The sequence below is a fragment of the Anabrus simplex genome, chromosome 2 (genome assembly GCF_040414725.1).
Source record: "Anabrus simplex isolate iqAnaSimp1 chromosome 2, ASM4041472v1, whole genome shotgun sequence".
NCBI classification, from domain to species: Eukaryota; Metazoa; Arthropoda; class Insecta; order Orthoptera; family Tettigoniidae; genus Anabrus; species Anabrus simplex.
Genome location: NC_090266.1, coordinates 683301475 through 683324218, shown reverse-complemented (window position 1 = coordinate 683324218; position 22744 = coordinate 683301475). Strand labels below are relative to the sequence as shown.

The following is a 22744-nucleotide window of genomic DNA, read 5'->3' as shown; positions in this document are numbered from 1 at the left end:
TAGGAATTGTGGAAGAATTTAGTAGTAATGGTCGGGATCTCTAGGTCAGTAATAGTAGTGATTTCGGGAAGAGAGAAAGTGTGAGTGAAGGAAAGTGAAGAGAAGGGTTGTGTGAATGGGATTGAGGTGATTGAAGCTGGTATGTCCGATAAGGATGAGTGGAGGAAAATTGTCGATGCTGTGGGTGAAAGTCTTTGTGAAGTGGAGGTTAGGTCACATTTTGTGCATAATGAGAATCATAAGAGTGATTGTGAATATTATGCGGATTCAGGGTTTGAAGATTTAATGAGGAGTAATTGTGTTGGAAAGCTTTATGGTATTTGGATAAAGTTCAAAGAAAGTGAGAGTGACAATGTGTGTAAGAGAACAGGAGGTCGATTCAAATGTATGTTGAGTGGAATATCTGATGCTGAAGATCGTACGAATGATTTCAATGAAGTGTGGAAGAGTATTGGTGAGAGATGTGAGATTGTGGTGTGTTTTCAGAACAGGAGGGATGTTTTGATTGTGAAATGTATATGTGTTCCGAATGAAAGTCTGTGTAAGTTGTGTGTGAAAGAATGGGAAGAGAGTTTTTGTGTGAGATTGGCAACCATGGTAGATCTGCCCTCAGCAGAAGTGGTATCTTCAAAGGTGATTGATTTGGCGAGGCAGATTTTAAGGAAGGCAGCTGATAGGAGGAGGATGCAGCGGGGGAGGCATCATGGAGATAGTTTTGAAATAGGGGAGGAGGTGTTACTAAAGGTTCCACACATTTCATCTGCAGACAACAAAGAAATTCATAAGTTTTTTAAATTGTATCGGGGACCTTACACAGTAGGTAAGAAAGTTGGCAAGTGTGCTTATCACCTGTTGAATAACAAAGGTGACATGATTGGTACACACAATATTCACAATCTTAAGAGGTATGTAAGGTGAAGTATTAAAGGTTCAGATGTTCTGTATGGTAAGAAGAATGTGTGAATTTCCTTTAAATCTTGAGTGAATTTGACAGGCTGTGCAGACTTATGAACTGAAAAGACTGTGATTTGCTCAGATGTATTGTATATAATCTTCACAAATCAAGGGGAGGTATTGTAACCGTACGTATGTACGATCCCCGAATTTTTAGGTTAGGAAATTTTCGTATATAGTTGGTAATGTTAAAATCATGTAATTTTGTTTATTGAGAATGTAAAAACGTAATATTATAAGAAGAATGTGTAGTTAGGGAATATTGCATATGTGCATCATTATATTTTGTATAAATTTCCATTTGGGTAAGAGTCTGTAAATATGGCCTAGCCGTAAGGATTGTGCAACCGGGAAAACTGCGACTATATCGGGAAGGACGGTTGAAGCCAGTTGGATGCGTTGCAACAAAGTGGCTTGGAAACATGGGGTACGGCAGGAAGTATAGGCTGAGGAATTGGAGTGGATCAATGTGGATGTGAGTGGACGTTCGATGTCACATCAGACGCAGGACAGCCAATACGAGGGCTTTGTTTTAAGCGAGGTTGGGTTGACTGAGAGACGCGTCAAGAAGTGCCTGTGAGAGCGTTGCTACCAGTAAACTTTTCTGGATGCTATAACCACATATAGCAAGCCTATATAAGCAGGTACGCGTGTGCGGCAAGTCATTCTAATGCTGTTTCTGACTCTGATTCTGATTGTGTTTCTGTCTCTGATTCTGTGTGTTTCTCACTCGGACCAGCGCGAGGGAGCTACTTTGCGCATAGTCCTAGGCAATGTTGTATTGTTCTTGAGTATCGTTTTCAGAGTGAGCACGCTATATGTCGCTAATGCTAATGAGTTTCTGGTGGCTGTTAGGTCAAAGACGCTACTTAAGTGTTTATTTGTAACTACAACTCTGTATAATAGTTGGACTACTATTCTTCTACGAGATTATGTACAGTGGATGTGGTGATGCGTACAGAATCGAGATTCGGTAGTGGATGTGTGTTTGAGCACAGAGCTGATTCTTGGTCGAGGAAATCATTGGCTGAGTATCCACTTTCAGTTGCAGAAACCTGAGGCATTACACCAACCTGTGCGGCACTCGAGAAGGACTCAAGACGTCGATGAAGTGTGTAAATAAGGTTAGGGATGCTCTTCGTAAAGAAGGTTGCATCCATACGTAGAGAAAGTCGTCGTACTTTTCTCTACAAGATTAGGCTTTTCTTCTGCAACATTAGAGTGCAGTGCGACTCTTACCTTGAAGGTATGATAAATGTAAATAGTGAAAATAATTTTATGGTGGTTTGAAGATGTTTGTAATTTGCCTTTATAAGCGGCAAACACGAGTTGGTCTCGTTAAGTGATTTTTTTAAATTGGTGTTTTTTAGTGGTTTGTAATTTGCCTTGTAAACGGCAAACACGAGTTGGTCTCGTAAAGTGATGTTTCTTTCTTCATGTTGGTGGTTTGTAGTGGTTTGTAATTTGCCTTGTAAACGGCAAACACGAGTTGGTCTCGTCAAATAATTTATTTTTGTATGTGTTTATTAGTGGTCTGTATATTTGCCCTTTGTAAACGGCGAACAGGTGTTGGTCTCATCAAGTGATGATTATTGAGGTAATTTATATATTTTTATTTATTTTTGGAGTAAAGTCATGGAAGGAAACTTGCAGTGAATCTTTTATCAGTAGAGTATGGATGAACCTGGCTTGCTACCCAAATCTAATTTCACGGGTAAACAGGTAAGGTTATAAAGTAAGTCTGGGGCTTCGTCAACCTGATGACCGTCGCCTTGGGAGAGGGAGTTACTCATTGCTCTACATAGTTATATATTCCTATAATTGTTTTACAGGTGGCGCCCAGACTTGGTATTTACACTTATTTCACTCACCGATAATTCATTTCATATTTTCTATAGATTGCAAATGGTTACAATTTTTGAATTGAACAAGATCAAAAAATTTTCTAATAATGAGCAAGTACCAGCAAAGGAAATTATCATAATGTAAATTTTCATGAACGCCTTGCAAGGCTTCTTTTAAGTCATAGTCGACTCAATTATTAATTTTTTTAAAAGGATGTTTATGACTCAAATATTAATTCGAGCTTGTTATTCAGAAACCTGAGTCAGTTGAGAGACTTTATTCATTTAAAGAACATTTATTATGATGCTTAGATGATGTCTGATATGCCTAGAAAATCATCAACATAGACGTGTTTCTACAGTAATGTAGTATACAGAATAGGTTTATGGACTCTTAACGGTTTGACGTGGTGCAGTGCTGAAAGTCTGGGGATGGCAGCCATAGGTCGGCCTCGGCGAAGGGACGGGAGCGGTGTTGTCAGACTGCCTGTAGATAATCAGCCACTGCTGTGCTTGGCACTTGCCGTAAGTGGGGACACTGAACTAAACCCGGGTCCAAAACAGTGCACAATTTGCGGAAATAGTGGTAGGAGGAACCAATTATTTGTCCACTGCAATAATTGCTCGCTAAAAGGCCATAGAACCTGCGCAAAAGTCTCAGTGTCTGAATTCAGAAAAATAAAGAACGGTTCCCGTACATGGTTATGCTGGAAGTGTGAAATGCCGCTGTTATAAGACTCGTTCTTTACAGTTACCAGTGATACGCCCAGTGACTTAGTAAATAATTCTAAATGTACATATGTAAATAAAAATATATCACTTTTTGCCTTCAATGCGCGCAGTATTATGCGACCTGGACGGTTACAAAATATCCACGCATCGCTTGAAAGCCTTGACCCGACCATCGTATGTGTCAATGAGACGTGGTTGTCCAGCAAAATTAATGACTCAGAAGTGTTCCCTGACTCGCTGATATTGTTCCGTAAGGACCGATCCCACCGCTCTGCAGGGGGAGTTCTAATTGCAGCCAAGCCAGAATGTAATCCAACTCGAGTTCATCACCTGGAGACAGCAGCCGAAGCACTGTGGGTGGAAGTGATGTGCAACAAACGCAAATTACTTATTGGATCAATTTATCGCGCCCCTAAGTCGTCGCCGGAAATGAACGATGAACAAATTCTCTCTCTCTCTCGAGTGTGTGCAACATGTACAACAAAATTACGATGTTATTTATATTGTCGGTGATTTCAACTTAGAAATTACGTGGTCCAGAAATGCTGCACCTGTTCCAAATAACCCCCTCGCCAATAAATTCCTTTCCGCTTTCTATGATTTATTCCTTCATCAATTAATATTCGAAGCCACGCGTATTACGCAAACAACACGCTCAACCCTTGATCTTTTCCTAAGTAATATACCACAGTCCGTCCAATCTCTTAATACTATTCCTGGATTCTGTGACCATCAGGCAATTCTCGCAACACTGACCCATATAAAACCATCCCCCAAACTCCATACCAGAACAGTTTACAATTTTTCCCGAACAAACTGGAACAATCTATCCACTTTACTATCCAACCGCCTCCCCGTTCTCAGATTTCACCAGCAGTACTGAATAAACAAGATATGGAATGACTGGTAGAAAATATTCTTTTAATGCGTAGAAGAAACCACACCAACAGTAAATATAACCAGCAGACGGAAATCTCCATGGATTACCAAGGAGATAGTGTGAGAAATTCGAAGAAGGGACCGCTTGTACCAGAAATGGAAAAGAAATCCAACCGATTATGAGTGGGAGAAATACAGGCTGGCTAGGAACAAGGCTAAACAATCTATCAGAGATTCCTACGATTCTTACATCCACAATCTCAACACCAACTCCAAGGAACTCTGGGCTCTTCTCAGAAGTAAAGGTTGCAACAGAGCTCCAACTGTATGTAAACATAACGGTACGGCAGTTTCCACACCACAAGAAATTGCAGACACCTTCAACAGGAAATTTAAAAGTAACTTCTCCGTACCTACTGAGGAAGAGAACATGCTATATTCAAGGACAACATCTACCCCTCTCTTCCCTCTAACCAACCTATATTTCTCAACGAATGAAGTAAAGGAGAGCCTTCTGAAAACAAGACCTCATGCCGCGACCGGGCCGGACCGAGTGCCAGCAAGAATTCTCAAGAATTGTGCAGTCGCCTTGGTGCCCTCGCTTTGCGCTCTCTTCAACTGTTCAATTAATACCGGGTCTGTACCTTTGGAGTGGAAAGAAGCCAACGTAGTGCCAGTTTTCAAAGATGGAGATAAGGAAAACGTAGATGATTACCACCCAGTTTCTATAACATCAGGGGTCTGTAAATGTATGGAACGTCTAGTTGCTAAATATATGTTGGATTTTCTCAAGGAGAGAAGCCTGCTGAACTCAAACCAGCATGGCTTCATTCCGGGAAAATCCTGCACAACACTTCTAACAAAAGTCATTGATGACTGGCAGTTCTCTTTGGAGCAGACTGATGGCTCACAAATAGACTGTGTGACTCTGGACTGGAGCAAAGCTTTTGACCATGTGTCACATCAAAGACTTCTGTTAAAACTTAGCAACTACGGCTTTCAGGGTAAACTGCTGTCATGGTTGAGGTCATTTTTGGTGGGCCGAACTCAATGTGTTGTGTATGGAGGAGCCAAATCAGACCAAACAACAATTACTTCTGGAGTAATTCAGGGCAGTGTGATAGGACCCCTCCTGTACACGATTTATGCTCTCGACTTACCGGATTGTGTAAATTCGACCATTGCGCATATGCCGATGACACAGTCATTTACAGAGCCATGAAAAACAGTGATGATATTATAAAATTCCAATCGGATCTGGATAGTATAGTTCTGTGGTGTGAGGTAAATAGAATGTATATAAATATTAAGAAGTGTAAATATGTAAGACTAAGCAGAGCTAAACAACCACTCCAGAACCAACCTACTCTATGTGGAATCCAACTGCCGACTTCTAACTCCATCAGCTTGCTCGGTATTCACATTACGGACAATCTGAAATGGAATAAACACATGGAGGAAGTGAGGTGTAAGGCATACCAGGCGCTAGGTTTCGTCCGTAGATGTCTCTCGGGAGGAAGAAATAAAGCCCTATGAACGACTTATATTTCCCTTGTGCGGCCCATACTATTATATGGCCTTCCTTCCTGGCATCCAACTACAACGGAAAACATGAGGAAACTAGAAAGTATCCAGCGACGAGCAGAACGTTTAATTAACAAACACATCCCCTTAAACACAGCCAGGTCATTGCCACCAGTGAACTCGTTATGTACACAAATAGATGTAGCCTTCCTTAGGAAATCCCTGACAGATAACACACACCTCTCCCCTTTCCACCGCCTACAGCTCAATTACCGCTCTGTTAAAAGAGGCCAAGGAGTTACTCTTGTCCCTCCCTTCACTAGAACAACCTCATATTTAAATGGGTTTTACTCAAGGACTGCTCGTACCTGGAACCTTATACCATCTGAGGTAAAGCTACTTCCTCTTCCTCACTTCCTCCGCGAAGTAAAGAAAATGTATATGTAAATAGAAACCCATATGTGATGTATATAACTTGTATAAATTAGAATTGCAAGAAGGATGGGTGCAAGTACAGGTGTATGTGGGCGAATGGGTATGCGTGCGCGTGTGGGAGTGGTTGTGAATGAGTGTGTATACAGGGGTCTGAGTGAGAGTATAAATGGCTGGGTGTTCTTACTGTAATATTTTCAGGATAAATTAAGATAATTATTATTCTAAGGGTACAGTGTTTGTAGTGTAAATATGTAAATTTAAAACTGTCTACATAAGTTTGTATGTAAATATTCAGTAGAGTTTATGTACACATGTGGAGATGGAGGCACTTCCGTGTATGTGGGGCTTGCCTTTTCACCATCTACCACCCCTAAATTGTAAAACAAACAAACAAACAAACAAACAAACAAACAAACAAACAAAAAAAAATAAATAAATAAATAAATAAATAAATAAATAAATAAATAAATAAATAAATAAATAAATAAATAATAATAATAATAATTGACCACGTATACAAAATTTGACAGTTAATTCATATGCGAAGTAATGCAGCTGGTATTATGTTTAAAGACATTGAAATGACAATTTATGGGATAATTTATTAGCAAAGATCAATAATTACCCCAGGATAGGAAGGAGGTTCTTCCATTTATTTATTTATTTTTGCGCAGTCAAAATATATGGCTAATTTTATTATTATACTTTTTCTCTCATGCTAAAACTGACTGGAAGTGCGCTTAACATATGAAGATATGTCTGTTCTACTACCCATCAAGGGCATTTATCTGTAAAACCCCGCGTTAGTGTACAATCAATGTTTGGAAGTTCCGGCGTACAAAGATTGCAGAAACACAATTCGCAGCAGAAACTACCGTGCAACAGGCACTTCGGACCATTATAGTAACAAGAAACAGATGTGGTTCAGTATCATCTGGCAAAAGGTTGAACACGTGCTTGCAACACCTCTTAACACATGCAGTACAGTGTCATACAGCATAGTCATCTTTCCCACAATAGATGATACTGTGTTGTCCTTTATTCGACGTTGAAATGTAAACATGGAATTTCAATGACGTGATTAAAACACAGCGGAGTGGAACAGTATGTGTGACAGCGATTTCGCTCCTTCATCCCCAAAACGTGTATGAACAAGTGTGATACGGAGTATTGATGACCGAACATTTGACAACATTTATGAGGATTATTATAATCGCGGTTACAATTTTTATCAGAAACTAATGAAGCGTTATAGGTGCATTAGGCCGAAATCAAACTGCAAGGTAATTTTAGATTATGTGACAAGCAGTCAAGAAGCTTGGAGACTTTTAAGATGCTTGAGCAACGATCCTAGTCAGGCTAACACACATGCCAATCTAAGTGCAGATCAAATAGCGCACCAACTTTTGCTTAAAGGAAAACCAAAACATTCCATGAAAATAGGTTACAAGGAAAATGTCGAGATAGAGGAGGAGATTAAGGCCAAAGAAGTAATAAAATTTACATATGATAACCATGACATTTACAATAAGATACAAAAGTTGAAAACTAGAAAAGCGGCTGGAATTGATCAGATTTCTGAGGATATACTAAAGACAATGGGTTGGGATATAGTACCATATCTGAAGTACTTATTTGATTATTGTTTGGTCGGAGGAGCTATACCAGATGAATGGAGAGTTGCTATTGTAGCCCCTGTGTATAAAGGAAAGGGTGAAAGGCATACAGCTGAAAATTACAGGCCAGTAAGTTTGACATGCATTGTATGTAAGCTTTGGGAAGGCATTCTTTCTGATTATATTAGACATGTTTGCGAAATTAATAACTGGTTCGATACAAAGCAATTCGGTTTTAGGAAAGGTTATTCCACTGAAGCTCAACTTGTAGGATTCCAGCAAGATATAGCAGATATCTTGGATTCTGGAGGTCAAATGGACTGTATCGTGGGAGACTACTGGCAAAAATGAGTGCAATTGGACTAGACAAAAGAGTGACTGAATGGGTTGCTATATTTCTAGAAAATAGATCTCAGAGAATTAGGGTAGGTGAAGCTTTATCTGACCCTGTAATAATTAAGAGGGGAATTCCTCAAGGCAGTATTATCGGACCTTTATGTTTTCTTATATATATAAATGATATGAGTAAAGGAGTGGAATCGGAGGTAAGGCTTTTTGCGGATGATGTTATTCTCTATAGAGTGATAAACAAGTTACAAGATTGTGAGCAACTGCAGCGTGACCTCGAAAATGTTGTGAGATGGACAGCAGGCAATGGTATGATGATAAACGGGGTTAAAAGTCAGGTTGTGAGTTTCACAAATAGGAAAAGTCCTCTCAGTTTTAATTACTGCGTTGATGGGCTGAAAGTTCCTTTTGGGGATCATTGTAAGTATCTAGGTGTTAATATAAGGAAAGATCTTCATTGGGGTAATCACATAAATGGTATTGTAAATAAAGGGTACAGATCTCTGCACATGGTTATGAGGGTGTTTAGGGGTTGTAGTAAGGATGTAAAGGAGAGGGCATATAAGTCTCTGGTAAGACCCCCAACTAGAGTATGGTTCCAGTGTATGGGACCCCTCACCAGGATTACCTGATTCAAGAACTGGAAAAAATCCAACGAAAAGCAGCTCGATTTGTTCTGGGTGATTTCCGACAAAAGAGTAGCGTTACAAAAATGTTGCAATGTTTGGGTTGGGAAGAATTGAGAGAAAGAAGAAGAGCTGCTCGACTAAGTGGTATGTGATACAGATGTTGATTCCCATAGGGAACTTAAAATATTTGTCCTGAATGAGTAAATTTATAATACCAATATAATGGTCCGTTATTGGACATTATAAATTTTCCGGCTAACTCATTCACTGGTTGCCTGCGTTTCGCCCTCGTGTGCTAAGTTAGGCTCGTCAGTTGGGATTTAGCACACCACCCAAGACGCAAGGCTAGTGCATACCGAGGAGGCCACAGCATAGGCTATTTGAAGCCACCAGCAGTGCCAATGCACTATGAGAGCTATGTCTCATTTCTAAAAATTGATGCCTGCCTGGCCATCAGATGATACAGATGTTGATTCCCATAGGGAACTTAAAATATTTGTCCTGAATGAGTAAATTTATAATTTGGCACTGCTGGTGGCTTCAAATAGCCTATGCAGTGGCCTCCTCGGTATGCACTAGCCTTGCGTCTTGGGTGGTGTGCTAAGTCCCAACTGACGAGCCTAACTTAGCACACGAAGGCGAAACGCAGGCAACCAATGAATGAGTTAGCCGGAAAATTTATAATGTCCAATAACGGACCATTATATTGGTATTATAAATTTACTCATTCAGGACAAATATTTTAAGTTCCCTATGGGAATCAACATCTGTATCATCTGATGGCCAGGCAGGCATCAATTTTTAGAAATGAGACATAGCTCTCATAGTGCATTGGCACTGCTGGTGGCTTCAAATAGCCTATGCAGTGGCCTCCTCGGTATGCACTAGCCTTGCGTCTTGGGTGGTGTGCTAAGTCCCAACTGACGAGCCTAACTTAGCACACGAGGGCGAAACGCAGGCAACCAATGAATGAGTTAGCCGGAAAATTTATAATGTCCAATAACGGACCATTATATTGGTATTATAAATTTACTCATTCAGGACAAATATTTTAAGTTCCCTATGGGAATCAACATCTGTATCATCTGATGGCCAGGCAGGCATCAATTTTTAGAAATGAGACATAGCTCTCATAGTGCATTGGCACTGCTGGTGGCTTCAAATAGCCGATGCAGTGGCCTCCTCGGTATGCACTAGCCTTGCGTCTTGGGTGGTGTGCTAAGTCCCAACTGACGAGCCTAACTTAGCACACGAGGGCGAAACGCAGGCAACCAATGAATGAGTTAGCCGGAAAATTTATAATGTCCAATAACGGACCATTATATTGGTATTATAAATTTACTCATTCAGGACAAATATTTTAAGTTCCCTATGGGAATCAACATCTGTATCATCTGATGGCCAGGCAGGCATCAATTTTTAGAAATGAGGCATAGCTCTCATAGTGCATTGGCACTGCTGGTGGCTTCAAATAGTCTATGCAGTGGCCTCCTCGGTATGCACTAGCCTTGCGTCTTGGGTGGTGTGCTAAGTCCCAACTGACGAGCCTAACTTAGCACACGAGGGCGAAAACGCAGGCAACCAATGAATGAGTTAGCCGGAAAATTTATAATGTCCAATAACGGACCATTATATTGGTATTATAAGTGGTATGTTCCGAGCTGTCAGCGGAGAGTTGGCGTGGAATGACATTAGTAGACGAATAAGTTTGAATGGCGTTTATAAACGTAGGAAAGATCACAATATGAAGATAAAGTTGGAATTCAAGAGGACAAACTGGGGCAAATATTCATTTATAGGAAGGGGAGTTAGGGACTGGAATAACTTACCAAGGGAGACGTTCAATAAATTTCCAATTTCTTTGAAATCATTTAGGAAAAAGTTAGGAAAGCAACAGATAGGGAATCTGCCACCTGGGCGACTGCCCTAAATGCAGATCAGTATTGATTGATTGATTGAAGAATCCTATAGTCAGACAACCGGACGAGAACCATGAGTTATCTAAGCATAACACACTAACTGAACTGGAATTAGCTCTCAGTAAATGTAAGATTGGGAAGTCAGCAGGACTTGATGACGTTCGAATGGAACAAATTAAGAACTTTGGTCCTACTGCGAAGTGCTGGTTGGTAGAACTCATGAACAACTGCGTTCAGTCTTCCATGATACCTAAAATATAGAGGAAAGCTAGGGTCATAGCCATTCTAAAACCAGGCTAAGATAAAAATGACCCTAGTAGCTACAGACCAATCTCCTTATTGTGTCATCTTTTTAAGATTCTGGAGAGACTTATCCCCAATAGGCTGACTGATAAAATCGAGCCACCTCTGATTCCACAGCAAGCTGGTTTCAGTGGAGGAAAAAGCTGCACACCGCAGGTGTTAAAATTAAGTCAACATATAGAAGATGGTATTGAAAGCCGGAAAATCACAGGAGCTGCATTTATAGATCTCTCGGCAGCATATAATAATAATAATAATAATAATAATAATAATAATAATAATAATAATAATAATAATAATAATAATAATAATTTTGTGTGGCTATTTCTAGCCGAGTGCAGCCCTAGTAAGGCAGACCCTCCGATGAGAGTGGGCAGCATCTGCCGTGTAGGTAACTGCGTGTTATTGTGGTGGAGGAGAGTGTTATGTGCGGTGAGTGAGTTGCATGGATGTTGGGGACAGCACAAACACCCAGCCCCCGGGCCACTGGAATTAACCAATGAAGGTTAAAATCCCCGACCCGGCCGGGAATCGAACCCAGGACCCTCTTAACCGAAGGCCAGTACGCTGACCATTCAGCCAACGAGCCGGACACGGCAGCATATGATACTGTTAATCACCAAATTCTCCTAGAAAAGATATATAGCGTAACAAAGGACTTTCATCTCACTTGGTGCATTAGAAACCTACTTCAAAATCGAAGTTTCTTTGTTGAGTTCCACAGAAAAAGAAGCAGGTGGAGGATACTGAAAAATGGACTACTTCAGGGAAGCGTGTTGGCACCAATGCTTTTCAATATTTACACCAATGATCAGCCTCTTCCCATCAGGACGAATAATTTCATCTATGCTGATGATTGTGCCACAACTTCTCAGAGGGATAACTTTGAGACGAATGAACAAACATTGTCAAAAGCTCTAGACACTCTCGCTGGCTATTAGAAGAAGAATCAACTAACACCAAACCCAATTAAGACACAAACCTGTGTTTTCCTTCTAAACAAGAGAGAAGCTTCCCGAACTCTGAAGGTCACGTGGCAAGGCATAGCATTACAACACTGTCCTACCCCGAAGTACCTCGGAGTCACTCTGGATCGTGCCTTAACCTACAGAAAACATTGTTTGAACATCAAGCAGGAAGTGGCTGCTAGAAACAATATTGTGCAGAAGCTAAATGGAACAACTTGGGGAGCACAACCAGACACAGTGAGGACATCTGCCCTTTCGCTCTGCTATTCCGCAGCTGAATACGCGTGCCCATTGTGCTACAAACCTTGCCATGCCAAAGCAGTTGATATAGACCCCAACGAGACCTGCCGCATTATTACTGGATGTCTGAGACCTACACCTTTGGAAAAAGTGTATTGCCTTGCAAGGATAGCATCCCCCAATATCCGCCGTGAAGTGGCAGTCAAGAAAGGAAAGACGTTGACACCTGAAGCCCACCCTTTGTTTGTTTGGATATGCACCACCACACCAGCGCCTTAAGTCAAGGAAAAGCTTCTTGAGAGTAACCAAAACACTTGCAGGAACAGCGCAGCAAGCTAGAATTCAAGAATGGCGCACGCCAGGAGTCAACATACGAGTATCAGTCAATGGATGACCCCAAAAGAGGAACTCCCTCCTGGCCATGTTACAGATTGGGTGAACTGGAGAGCACTGAATAGATTGCGCTCTGGTGTTACGCGGTGCAGGGTCAACCAGAAGAAATGGACTTTTGAAGTGGATAGTACCTTGTGTGCATGTGGAGAAAAGCAGATCACAGCCCATTTGCTGCAATGTAGTTCATGCCCATTCAGTTGCACAACAGAAGACCTGGTTAAAGCGAAGCCAAATGCACTTGATGATGCACTATTTTGAACTCACATAGTTTAATGTGGCTCTTCATCACTGAAGAATTTATATTGTGTTTTATGTTTATGTTCTTTCCTCATATTTAATTTAAAACTTATGTATGCTTCTGACACAATATAAATAACTCAACATGTGAAGGTATTGGTATTTTTTTTAATTCGCTTTACGTCGCACCGACACAGATAGGTCTTTTGTCGCCTTCATTAAATGTGTGAAAATGGGAAACCACGGAAAACCATGTTCAGGGCTGCCTACAGTGGTGCTCGAACCCGCTATCTCCCAAATGCAAACTCACAGTTGTGCACCCCTAACCTTACAGCAAACTAGCTGGGTGTGAAGGTATTGCATAAGGTATTATGAAGGGGATACGTAGCAGCTTATTGTGCATCAAGCACTACAAATATTAATTTCATTTACGAGAAGGTATTGGAGAGTTTTATATCTTTCTTTAACGTACACTGATCAACCAACAGGTACTGAAGCAATATTGTTACCATTGTTTAACAGAATAGATTTTGAAATTCCTTTTCATGGACTGATGAAAAGTCTTGAACTACCTGGACAAATGAAGTGATTATGTCAGTTATCTCCATACATTTACAATGGAATACAGTATATTTTAATCTTCCATTACTCATAGCTCCTCCAACAGATCTTCAATAACACTGCAGCAAACTAATTTACCATACTCTGCAAACAGGGGCAAATATCTCATGTCTGCTCTTACATAATGAAATTTAGGTTCCAACTGCTAACAAACTCTTTCCTTTCAGCCTGGAACCCAAGGGTTCAGCTTTCTTCTTCAATGGGCCTAAATCATTCAATGAACATTTTGGGTCCTTCACATAAACTGTCAACTACAAATTCTTTTATCATCCTTGTCACCTGTATGCTATTTTTTAGAGATGCTGAGGGGTTGGATTTTTGTCCTGCAGGAGTTCTCTTATATACCAATAAATTTTCTGATATGAGACTAGTGTAGAAAAGCAGTTTCAAATACCATAAGGACTGAGCCTGCCAGGCCAAACCTGTCAACCTGGGCTCAGAAGGCCAGCACTCTACTGCCTGAACCATTCAACCCAGCTGTCATCTGTCATCATCTGGCAATGTCGAAGGAGGCTCACGTACAGTCATGTATGGTAAAAGGGGGATCAGGTCAGTGGAGAGAATATTTGGACACATAATAACTTTCTTTGCCACACGAGCAGAACCAGTAATAATTCATATGATTTTGTTGCTTCCTCGATATCTTTGGAATTAAAAACAATTTCTTCCTTTAACCCACCTTCTCAGGTAATCTTTGTATGCATGCACACATCCTCTCTTGGTTTGTTTACATCATGGAGCTTAATGCCAAATAGCAACATTATAGCTTGCTAATGAAGTCTATCACATTTTTCTAGAGCTTCTTTAACATGAACTTATTACAAATGTAGCAAATGATTTTTGGGAGGTTATGCAGTGATAGCTGGCTACGTATATCTCATACAAGAATGTGATAACATGCAACAACAACAACAACAACAATAATAATAATAATAATAATAATAATAATAATAATAATAATAATAATAATTGTATGGTCTCAGTTTATTATTATTAAGAAATACTAACACACCATTGCCAATAGAGTTGTACATATTCCTGTCAGTCGCAGTAATGAATTACAAACAAATGAAGTGATTATGTTAATTATCTCCATATATTTACAATGGAATACAGTATATTTTTATCTTCCTATTACTCATAAGCTGATCCTAGTGGCTCATACGGTTAGCGTGCAAATTGGAGGGTTTGCCAGATTGACAGCGATTTGTGACAAAATGGTGTGTGATGTCAATTAAAAAAAAAAAAAAATCATTTTTGTATTCAGCACACCAAAATAAATTTAGGACACTTGAAATTAAAAGTATTAAAAAAGTAGTAAAAAAGTATTTAAAAAAGTGTTTTCACTGTTGGCCAGAGTTATTAAATGTTACATCATAGCAACCCAATCAAAATATCACATAAATATTGAAAGACATTCCAAAGCAAGGTCACATTTTTCACTACCACAGTTTCTTCCATTTGGCAGAATATGTCATCACAATGTTTCTTCTCAAATTGGAAATGATGAAAAGGTAAAGTGATACCATGCTTTTGATTGCTGATGTACTATCCTGTTGCAAGAGGACATGCCGCTGACCCATCTTACAGACTTTCCTTATCACTTACAAAAGTTGAAGGCGTCAAAATGATCCCTTCCTTTGTTTTTCTTCAATTATGCGTACAATTTTCAATGTTTCCCTCCAAATATCTGGACTTTTCCTAGCTTTCTGTCCTTCCTACAGTGATGTATTACATCCAACAAAATGTTTACATTTTCATAGACTTTTTATATGACATACTCGCAAAGGAACTATCAATATGGACATATAGAAACCAACCATAAAATTTCGCTGAGAGGATGAAGGGACCATAAGAAAGCAATGTACAAGAATTTAGCTGCCATTTCGAGCTGTAAGATCCTGAAATCAACACAGAAATTTCCAATAAGATTGCACGCGTTAGCGTACAGCTAGACGTGGACAGTCCTGGTGACCAGCTGAGGCGAGCGTGTTACTTTGAGCTCAGCCCGGCAGTTATAACATGTTCCTTCGAGAGAGCAGCCATGAATCCGGGCTAATTTTCTAGAGTATGCATTGCGTTATTAGTGTGAAAAATGTTTCTCTTCTTCCTGTGAAATAACTACGGAAGAAAGGGATATGTGTTGACATGTGATCAAACTCATTGAAAATCATCTCAGTACTGTCTCAGAGTCATGCCTGAAGAGAAATAGTGATAGCAAAAGTGACAGTCGAAGCAGCAACACCTCATCTGCATCACATCTGAAAGAGAAGACAGCACACCATTTCCAGGTACAAGAGGTGTTACGGATTCAAGTTTGAGCTCTGAGTCTGATTCCCGTCAATCCAGTGAAGCGACACAGCAGTCATCTGACACATCTACCAGTTCAAGATATGCTTCCAGTCCACAGAGAAAATGAAACATACTGTAGACCTTCCATACGAGAGGAAAACTATACACTTATGGTAAATAATAATAATAATAATAATAATAATAATAAAAATAATAATAATAATAATAATAATAATAATATTTGTTTTATGTTCCGCTAACTACTTTTACAGTTTTTGGAGATGCCGAGGTGCCAGAATTTAGTCCAGCAGGAGTTCTTTTACGTGACAGTAAATTTACCGACACGAGGCTGACATATTTGAGCACCTTCATACACCACCAGACTGAGCCAGGATCAAACCTGCCAAGTTGGGGTCAGAATACCAGTGCCTCAACCGTCTGAGCCACTCAGTCTGGCTATGGTTAAATAAAGGGGGTAAGAAGTGGCTTTCATTAACCACTGTTCGCAAAAATCGTATGGTGACGTCACTACAACAGCTGTTTATGTGGAAGAACCAATTAGAATCTATGTCAGTAACACCCGTTGAACATGGGAAACTGATGTATAAAAATATATAAAAATGTATTTTCTCGCTTTGCACAAGCAAGAAGGTTGAAGTAGAATGTTTGTGATGAAGACCTTCGACTGTGGGCCTTGGAGATTTCAAGAGAGATTTCAATGGGACAAAGTAATTTCAGCGCATCCCCTGGGTGGTTAGAGACGCACCGAAAAGGACGGTCGACATTTGGATGACATTTTCAAAACTTACTGCGTATGTGTATGTGACATAATTGGCAAACACTGAGTGAGTGAGTGAGTGAGTGAGTGAGTGAGTGACTGACCGAGTGAGTGAGTTGTCTTTATTCATGGCGAAGTTAGGGTTCAAGGTCCTCCCTTACACTACGCACTACTCTTTTAAAATGCACAATAAATTTGTGAATGGATTCTTGGACTGCTGAGTTATTTACGTTTAAAATTCGTCAGCTATTTCTGCCGCACCCTGTAAGTCCCTTATTTGGATCTAATTTGTATGTATTTGTTTTCGTTTTTCTTTGCAAGCGGCCCTACGTCGCACCGACACAGATAGGTCTTATGGTGATGATGGGATAGGAAAGGCCTAGGAGCTGGAAGCGGCCATGGCCTTAATTAAGGTACAGCCCCACCATTTGCCTGGATTTATATGTTTTCAAAGCACTTCTTAGGAGAGGTCAAAATGACCCCTTCAAGCCATCCTAGGAATGTCAGCTTCTCTACTCTTCTAGTGTTAAACAATATAACCAACTGGTAAATAGTTCGTTACATTCTCACTTCCAAATCCCAATTATTTATTTTTGCCAAATCATAGGTATGTTAGACTAATAGCTACATGATAGACTGTGGCAAATACATTTCCATTTGGGACAAATGTTAGCTATTTAAATATCAATATAGAAAATGTCTTACCTGATTACTTGCATATTGGGCAGGATTATCAGAGCTCATGTGAACAATATCTGGAAAAAGAGAGAAAAATATCCATAATACTATTCAAAAAGCTGCCCACTGTTTCGAGGTAATTACATTGTTATTCCTATCTGCTCACTGATTTGTATTACTCATGCTGTGAATAATGTTACTGTTTTTACGTCTCACTAACTACTTTTTCATGGATTTTGGAGATGCTGAGGTGGCGGAATTTTGTCCCGCAGCAGCTCTTCTAGGTACCAGTAAATCTACCAGCACGAGGCTGACATATTTGAGCACCTTCAAACATCACCGGACTGAGCCAAGATCGAACCTGCCAAGTTGGAGTCAGAAGGCCAGCGCCTCAACAGTCTGAACTACTCGGCCTGGCAAAGACTAAAGGGATCTTAGTGCTGAGAAAATTCAATGGGTAGCAAAAGACAGTAATTTTGAATAGAAAATATTCCAGCTTTTAGGGAAATTTATAATCCCAATATCATAGAAATATTTAATCATCAGTCCTACAATCCATCACTTCTCCTCTTCACCTCAATGAAACTTATTCCAACATAGGTCAATGTGGCTGTTCACCTAACAATGACTTCTTACAACTGTAGCTCAAGAACAGACCTATCTACCAAGTTACGTAGAATACAAGGTAGGGATCACGGGAGAGATGCGCAGTAGCAAAGCAGAGCTGTGACGTCACGCAGGACCCTCGTGTTGAAGATGCCCTGAATGAGGTCGAGGTAGTTGGAATAAGAATCGCTGTGCACACAGAAGCTAGGAGCTAATAATACGCGATAGTAATATATCTGTGGTGTATAGGAAACTGCGTGTATTTATTTTATGTGATAAAACATAAAAAGCAGTAATAAAGTACACTTTTCTGTATGGTTTGTTGTTCCAATGCAGGCTGCATAAATCATCACATGCACACGGAGGAATGGAACATAAACTTTCATGTATTCCCTAAAACCACTGACCTAAATAAATGGTGACAGTAAGAAGTAATCAAGACATTACTGAAAGCTATTTTTCTCAGCTTCAAGTGTTCGGAAGATTTTATGACCATCCTCTTCCAACAGCTGTGACGCAAAGGGTGAAATCATTGCTTCTCAGCCTCAGTGCTTCCGAGTCGATAAGAAATTCCAACTGTTCTCCGGAAGAGTATGAAACATTACATCCAAATATGTTATATGCTACTGATGAAGTCCATCAAAACTCTGACATCGAATGTCAGTCTAAGGCCAGCGTTGAGCCCACAACATCCTATTCTTTACCAGAGGATGAACAAGGGTTCGTTAAAGCCCTTGAAGAGTTAGTGGAACAGCTTGAGGACAGCTGCGAAGGATCGCGATGAGCTGCTTGAAGACTTCACTGGCTATATACTGTAGATTTTAGGGTAAAGAAGAAGAACCTTGATATAGAAAGCGATTATGGAGAGTAAATAGGTCAACCTACAATGGATGGAAATTAGATTTCAAAGACATCTAGAGACAGTTTGATGCAGCCTACAGAGAGATGGTACACCATGGTAGTGCAGATGGAAAAAGAGTTCAAATTTTACCATGGGAAAGAACTTAAAGAGGGTTCTACCATCACAAACCTTATGGATATCCTGAAGAAGAAATTTCCCTAAATTTGTGAGTATGCTAGTTGCTTTGTGAGAAGCCGTTCTTTTAATCGAATGAATGCTTTAAACAAAAGCAAGACATTCAGGAGACTGGGTTTCAGTTAATACAATACCGATAAAGAAAGAAGAAAAGCAAAGAAATTCCACTGATGCTATAGACAAGTGTGTTTGATAATACATTTTTTTAAAATACCAGCATTATTCTTTGCGTATAACACACCTGTTAATTTTTTATGAAAGGCAGTTTATTATGTTGTATATGAAACCAGTGCTAAGAATGTTAATATACAGGCTCATTAATTTATATAGCCTACCTAATGTTAACGTGGAATTTGTCAGTTTCTGGCACTTGGAGAACATTTACTGTACCGTTTGTGTTGTGGACAGTTATAGTTTCCTAACATTTGCTGTTTGTGTTGTTGACAGTGTATATAGTTTCCTAATATTGTTTGTAACAACGGACATACTTCTTGCAGTCGTCAAGCTTTAATGTTTGAGTCTGTAACAATTAGAGCCCCCTTGTTATTGTTAGGAATGGCCATTCTACTGCGATCACAGTCTTAGCATTGTTAGAACCTTTTATACAGATCGAAATACTTCAGAAACGCTGCTTGATTCACACTGCATTTGATCTCCTACTATTACTCTAATGTAATAGTGAAGTGGAATGCCTTTTCTAAAGTGGTGTTAAAATATCAATGTTCTCTTATCTCTAACTTGTGGCTAAAACAGAATAGCTCACAGCTGTGTATTACCTCATACAGAAGACAAGGCGCTGAGGGTTCTCAATGACGTCATCGACGGCCAAGTGTGCTGGGGAGACCTGCGCGTGATCCCTACCTCTTACTCTAACTACCTTGCCTATTTACAACACTGGTCCCTGTCTCATAACCTTGACCACCCATATGAATATCATAACAGCATGACTTTATGACAATTGTCAATTGTCACGCCTAGTGTTTTTTGGTTAAGGGTGCCCTTGTTCCACCGTTCTAGTCTTTTAAAGACTACAGGTAAAAGAACTAGTAAGGGATAACGTCCAGGATACACCTGAAATTTAACATCAGGCAGCAGTCACTTCAAATTTTTCATTTTCTTCGCTATGTGATTAACCTCACACTCACTTGTATAGGTTCTTGTTGATGAAAGAATAGGAAAGGGCTAGGTACAGCCTGCCATTTGCCTGTTGTAAAAATGGGATATCACAAAATACTCTCCTCAAGGCTGCCAATTGTTGGGCTTGAATGTAAGTTTACAAAAGTATGACCAGTACCCTGCAGCCACTCTCCAGGTAACCCCCCCCCCCCCCCCCAGCCATTAATTCTGGTTGTTTATGTCTTTTGAAGCAATAATCAGACCATTGCATGATCTGCCTACACAGATCTTTTCTTCTGCATTCAATTACATAGCCCATAAGGACTGAGTGCTGGAATACCTTTATTTCTGATGCAAATTACCAAGAGAGATTTTATCACATAATTTGACTTGGTAAGATGGTCGTACCATATTTCCTATTCCAGCTTGATGAAAATGATACAGTTCACAAGATACACTATACATGTTTGATGAATAAGGCCTCAACTGCAATTGAGGACCATACCAAAGAAGATGATAGATAGATTTAACAGGGCCTTTTTTCAGGAGAAATGCAGCGGTATGCATACCTCTTAAACATTTGAAGATTGTTTAAGAAAAAACATTGGAACATTTCTATCTAGTCCGGCAAATGTAAAATCTGACTTAAAAGATCACCAATCAGCTGGCGTCACTGTGCTGTTTACAACAGATGGAGAAGATTTCGAGTAATCTTAGATTTTAATCGACCTATCAAATCAGTTTCTCTTGGTCGGCAACTCAGCACTAAGCAGCAGAATCAAAACATTAGGCCATATTGTTATCTGCTCGACTAAAGCTTTGTAACTGCTGCCTAATTGGAAGAAATTTTACTCATCTAGGAAAAAACAAGTATTTTAGTGCCATATGTTGGCTGTACAATTAATGTAGGTACTTACGATTGCTGGCTTTTTTTTCTTGTGTGATACTGGTGCCTTTCAATTTTCTTGAGTATGTGATTTGTTGTGTGGTTTGCATTGAAAAGCAGTGTGTCTTTTGTGATTAGATTTGAGTTTCTTGACAGCGTGTGAACTTCAAAGAAGGCAAACAAAGCATTGGACTGTTGGTAATCTGAACACCCGAAGAGAAACAATTTATAATACCAATATAATGGTCCGTTATTGGACATTACGAATTTTCCACCTAACTCATTCTTGGTTGCCTGCGTTTCGCCCTCGTGTGCTAAGTTAGGCTCGTCAGTTGGGACTTAGCACACCACCCAAGACGCAAGGCTAGTGCATACCGAGGAGGCCACTGCATAGGCTATTTGAAGCCACCAGCAGTGCCAATGCACTATGAGAGCTATGTCTCATTTCCAAAATTTGACAGTACACACTCTAACAATCATGAAAAAGGAAGTTTTGTTCTTATAAGTACGTAAGCTAGTGTTCGGTGGTGAGTTAGGTTATTTTGTGTGGGTGTCTTTAGTTTTGAAGGATGAAGAAAATAAACTATTTTTGAGATGCTCCTGTTTCTCTGTCTGCATTTATCTTGAATTTTATGTATGTTTAATTAACGTTATGAAATCTTTGCTTTCTTTCTGTACTGGCAATCTTACACTTGATAGTTTATCATACTGTCACAAAATGGCAATAGTGTCCCCTCTCATACCTTTGTCTCTTCTACCTCCTTGATTTTAAGTCTCTTAATGATATTTTTTCTTTGAACTTTGGAGTAAAGCAAAACTGGAGTCCAGAAACATAATGCAGACTTTCTTACTATATTATAATATTTATAACACATTCAAAAGATGTTATGCTTGAGATTCGCACAGTATCTATAATTCCTTATCTTTACTTAACTTGGTAAGTCTGTGTCCACTTTTTTACCCTGCCTTATCAGTTGCACTTTGGTTACCATTCAACTGAATATTATGCTTTTAAGGTACTGCCATATTATTTCACACTTTGCTAGGGTTTTTGTCTATATTCGACATCTTGCCACATTATATGCGTGTTTTTTACCTTAATTCCCACCTTATTTATATGTATCACTTCAATGTTGTGGCACGATACAGTCTATTCCAATATTGTTGGTGTGACCGACATCTCTGTTTATACATGCCTGGTGTTTTGGATCTCTTGTCGGGGATATTTCATTGAGGTCTTATGCTTGGCCCATCTTAATGTCTCTAAGTCAGCTTTATAAATGCCTTTCTTGAGACGTTGTGGTGTTTGTGTACATCATGGTTTTGTACATATCTAGTCTGGTAATTTGGGCCAATCTACGGTATTAACCCTGGTATTACTATATTGAGTGACTTTGCCTTTTGGTGCATTTCTACATAGCACTTTCAATCGGTAAGATCCGGATTTTTGTACGTTTGTCGTGCAGTTGAGAGGAATAGATCGTATTTTGGTACACGATGAAGGAGAGAGATTTATTTCACCTTTAGTTTTTATTTTATGATGATGATGCTTGTTGTTTAAAAGGGCCTAACATCTAGGTCATCAGCCCCTAATGGTACAAAATGTAATGACAATTTAAAAGTTCAAAATCATCCACTGACCAGAATAATGCGATGGAGAATGAATGGATGGATATGAATTTAAAACAATCAATGGATCCGACCTAAAAA

At 39.6% G+C, this 22744-nt stretch overlaps 1 protein-coding gene across 1 annotated transcript in view; it reads right to left on the bottom strand.

The window, feature by feature from the left end:
* The window catches only part of Golgin245 (Golgin-245), a 374519-nt gene that overhangs the window by 172395 nt on the left and 179380 nt on the right, over positions 1-22744 (bottom strand). Inside the window, exon 7 of the mRNA XM_068226026.1 lies at positions 17418-17467. Coding sequence (XP_068082127.1) covers positions 17418-17467 — 50 coding nt within the window. The remainder of the gene's footprint in view (positions 1-17417; positions 17468-22744) is intronic.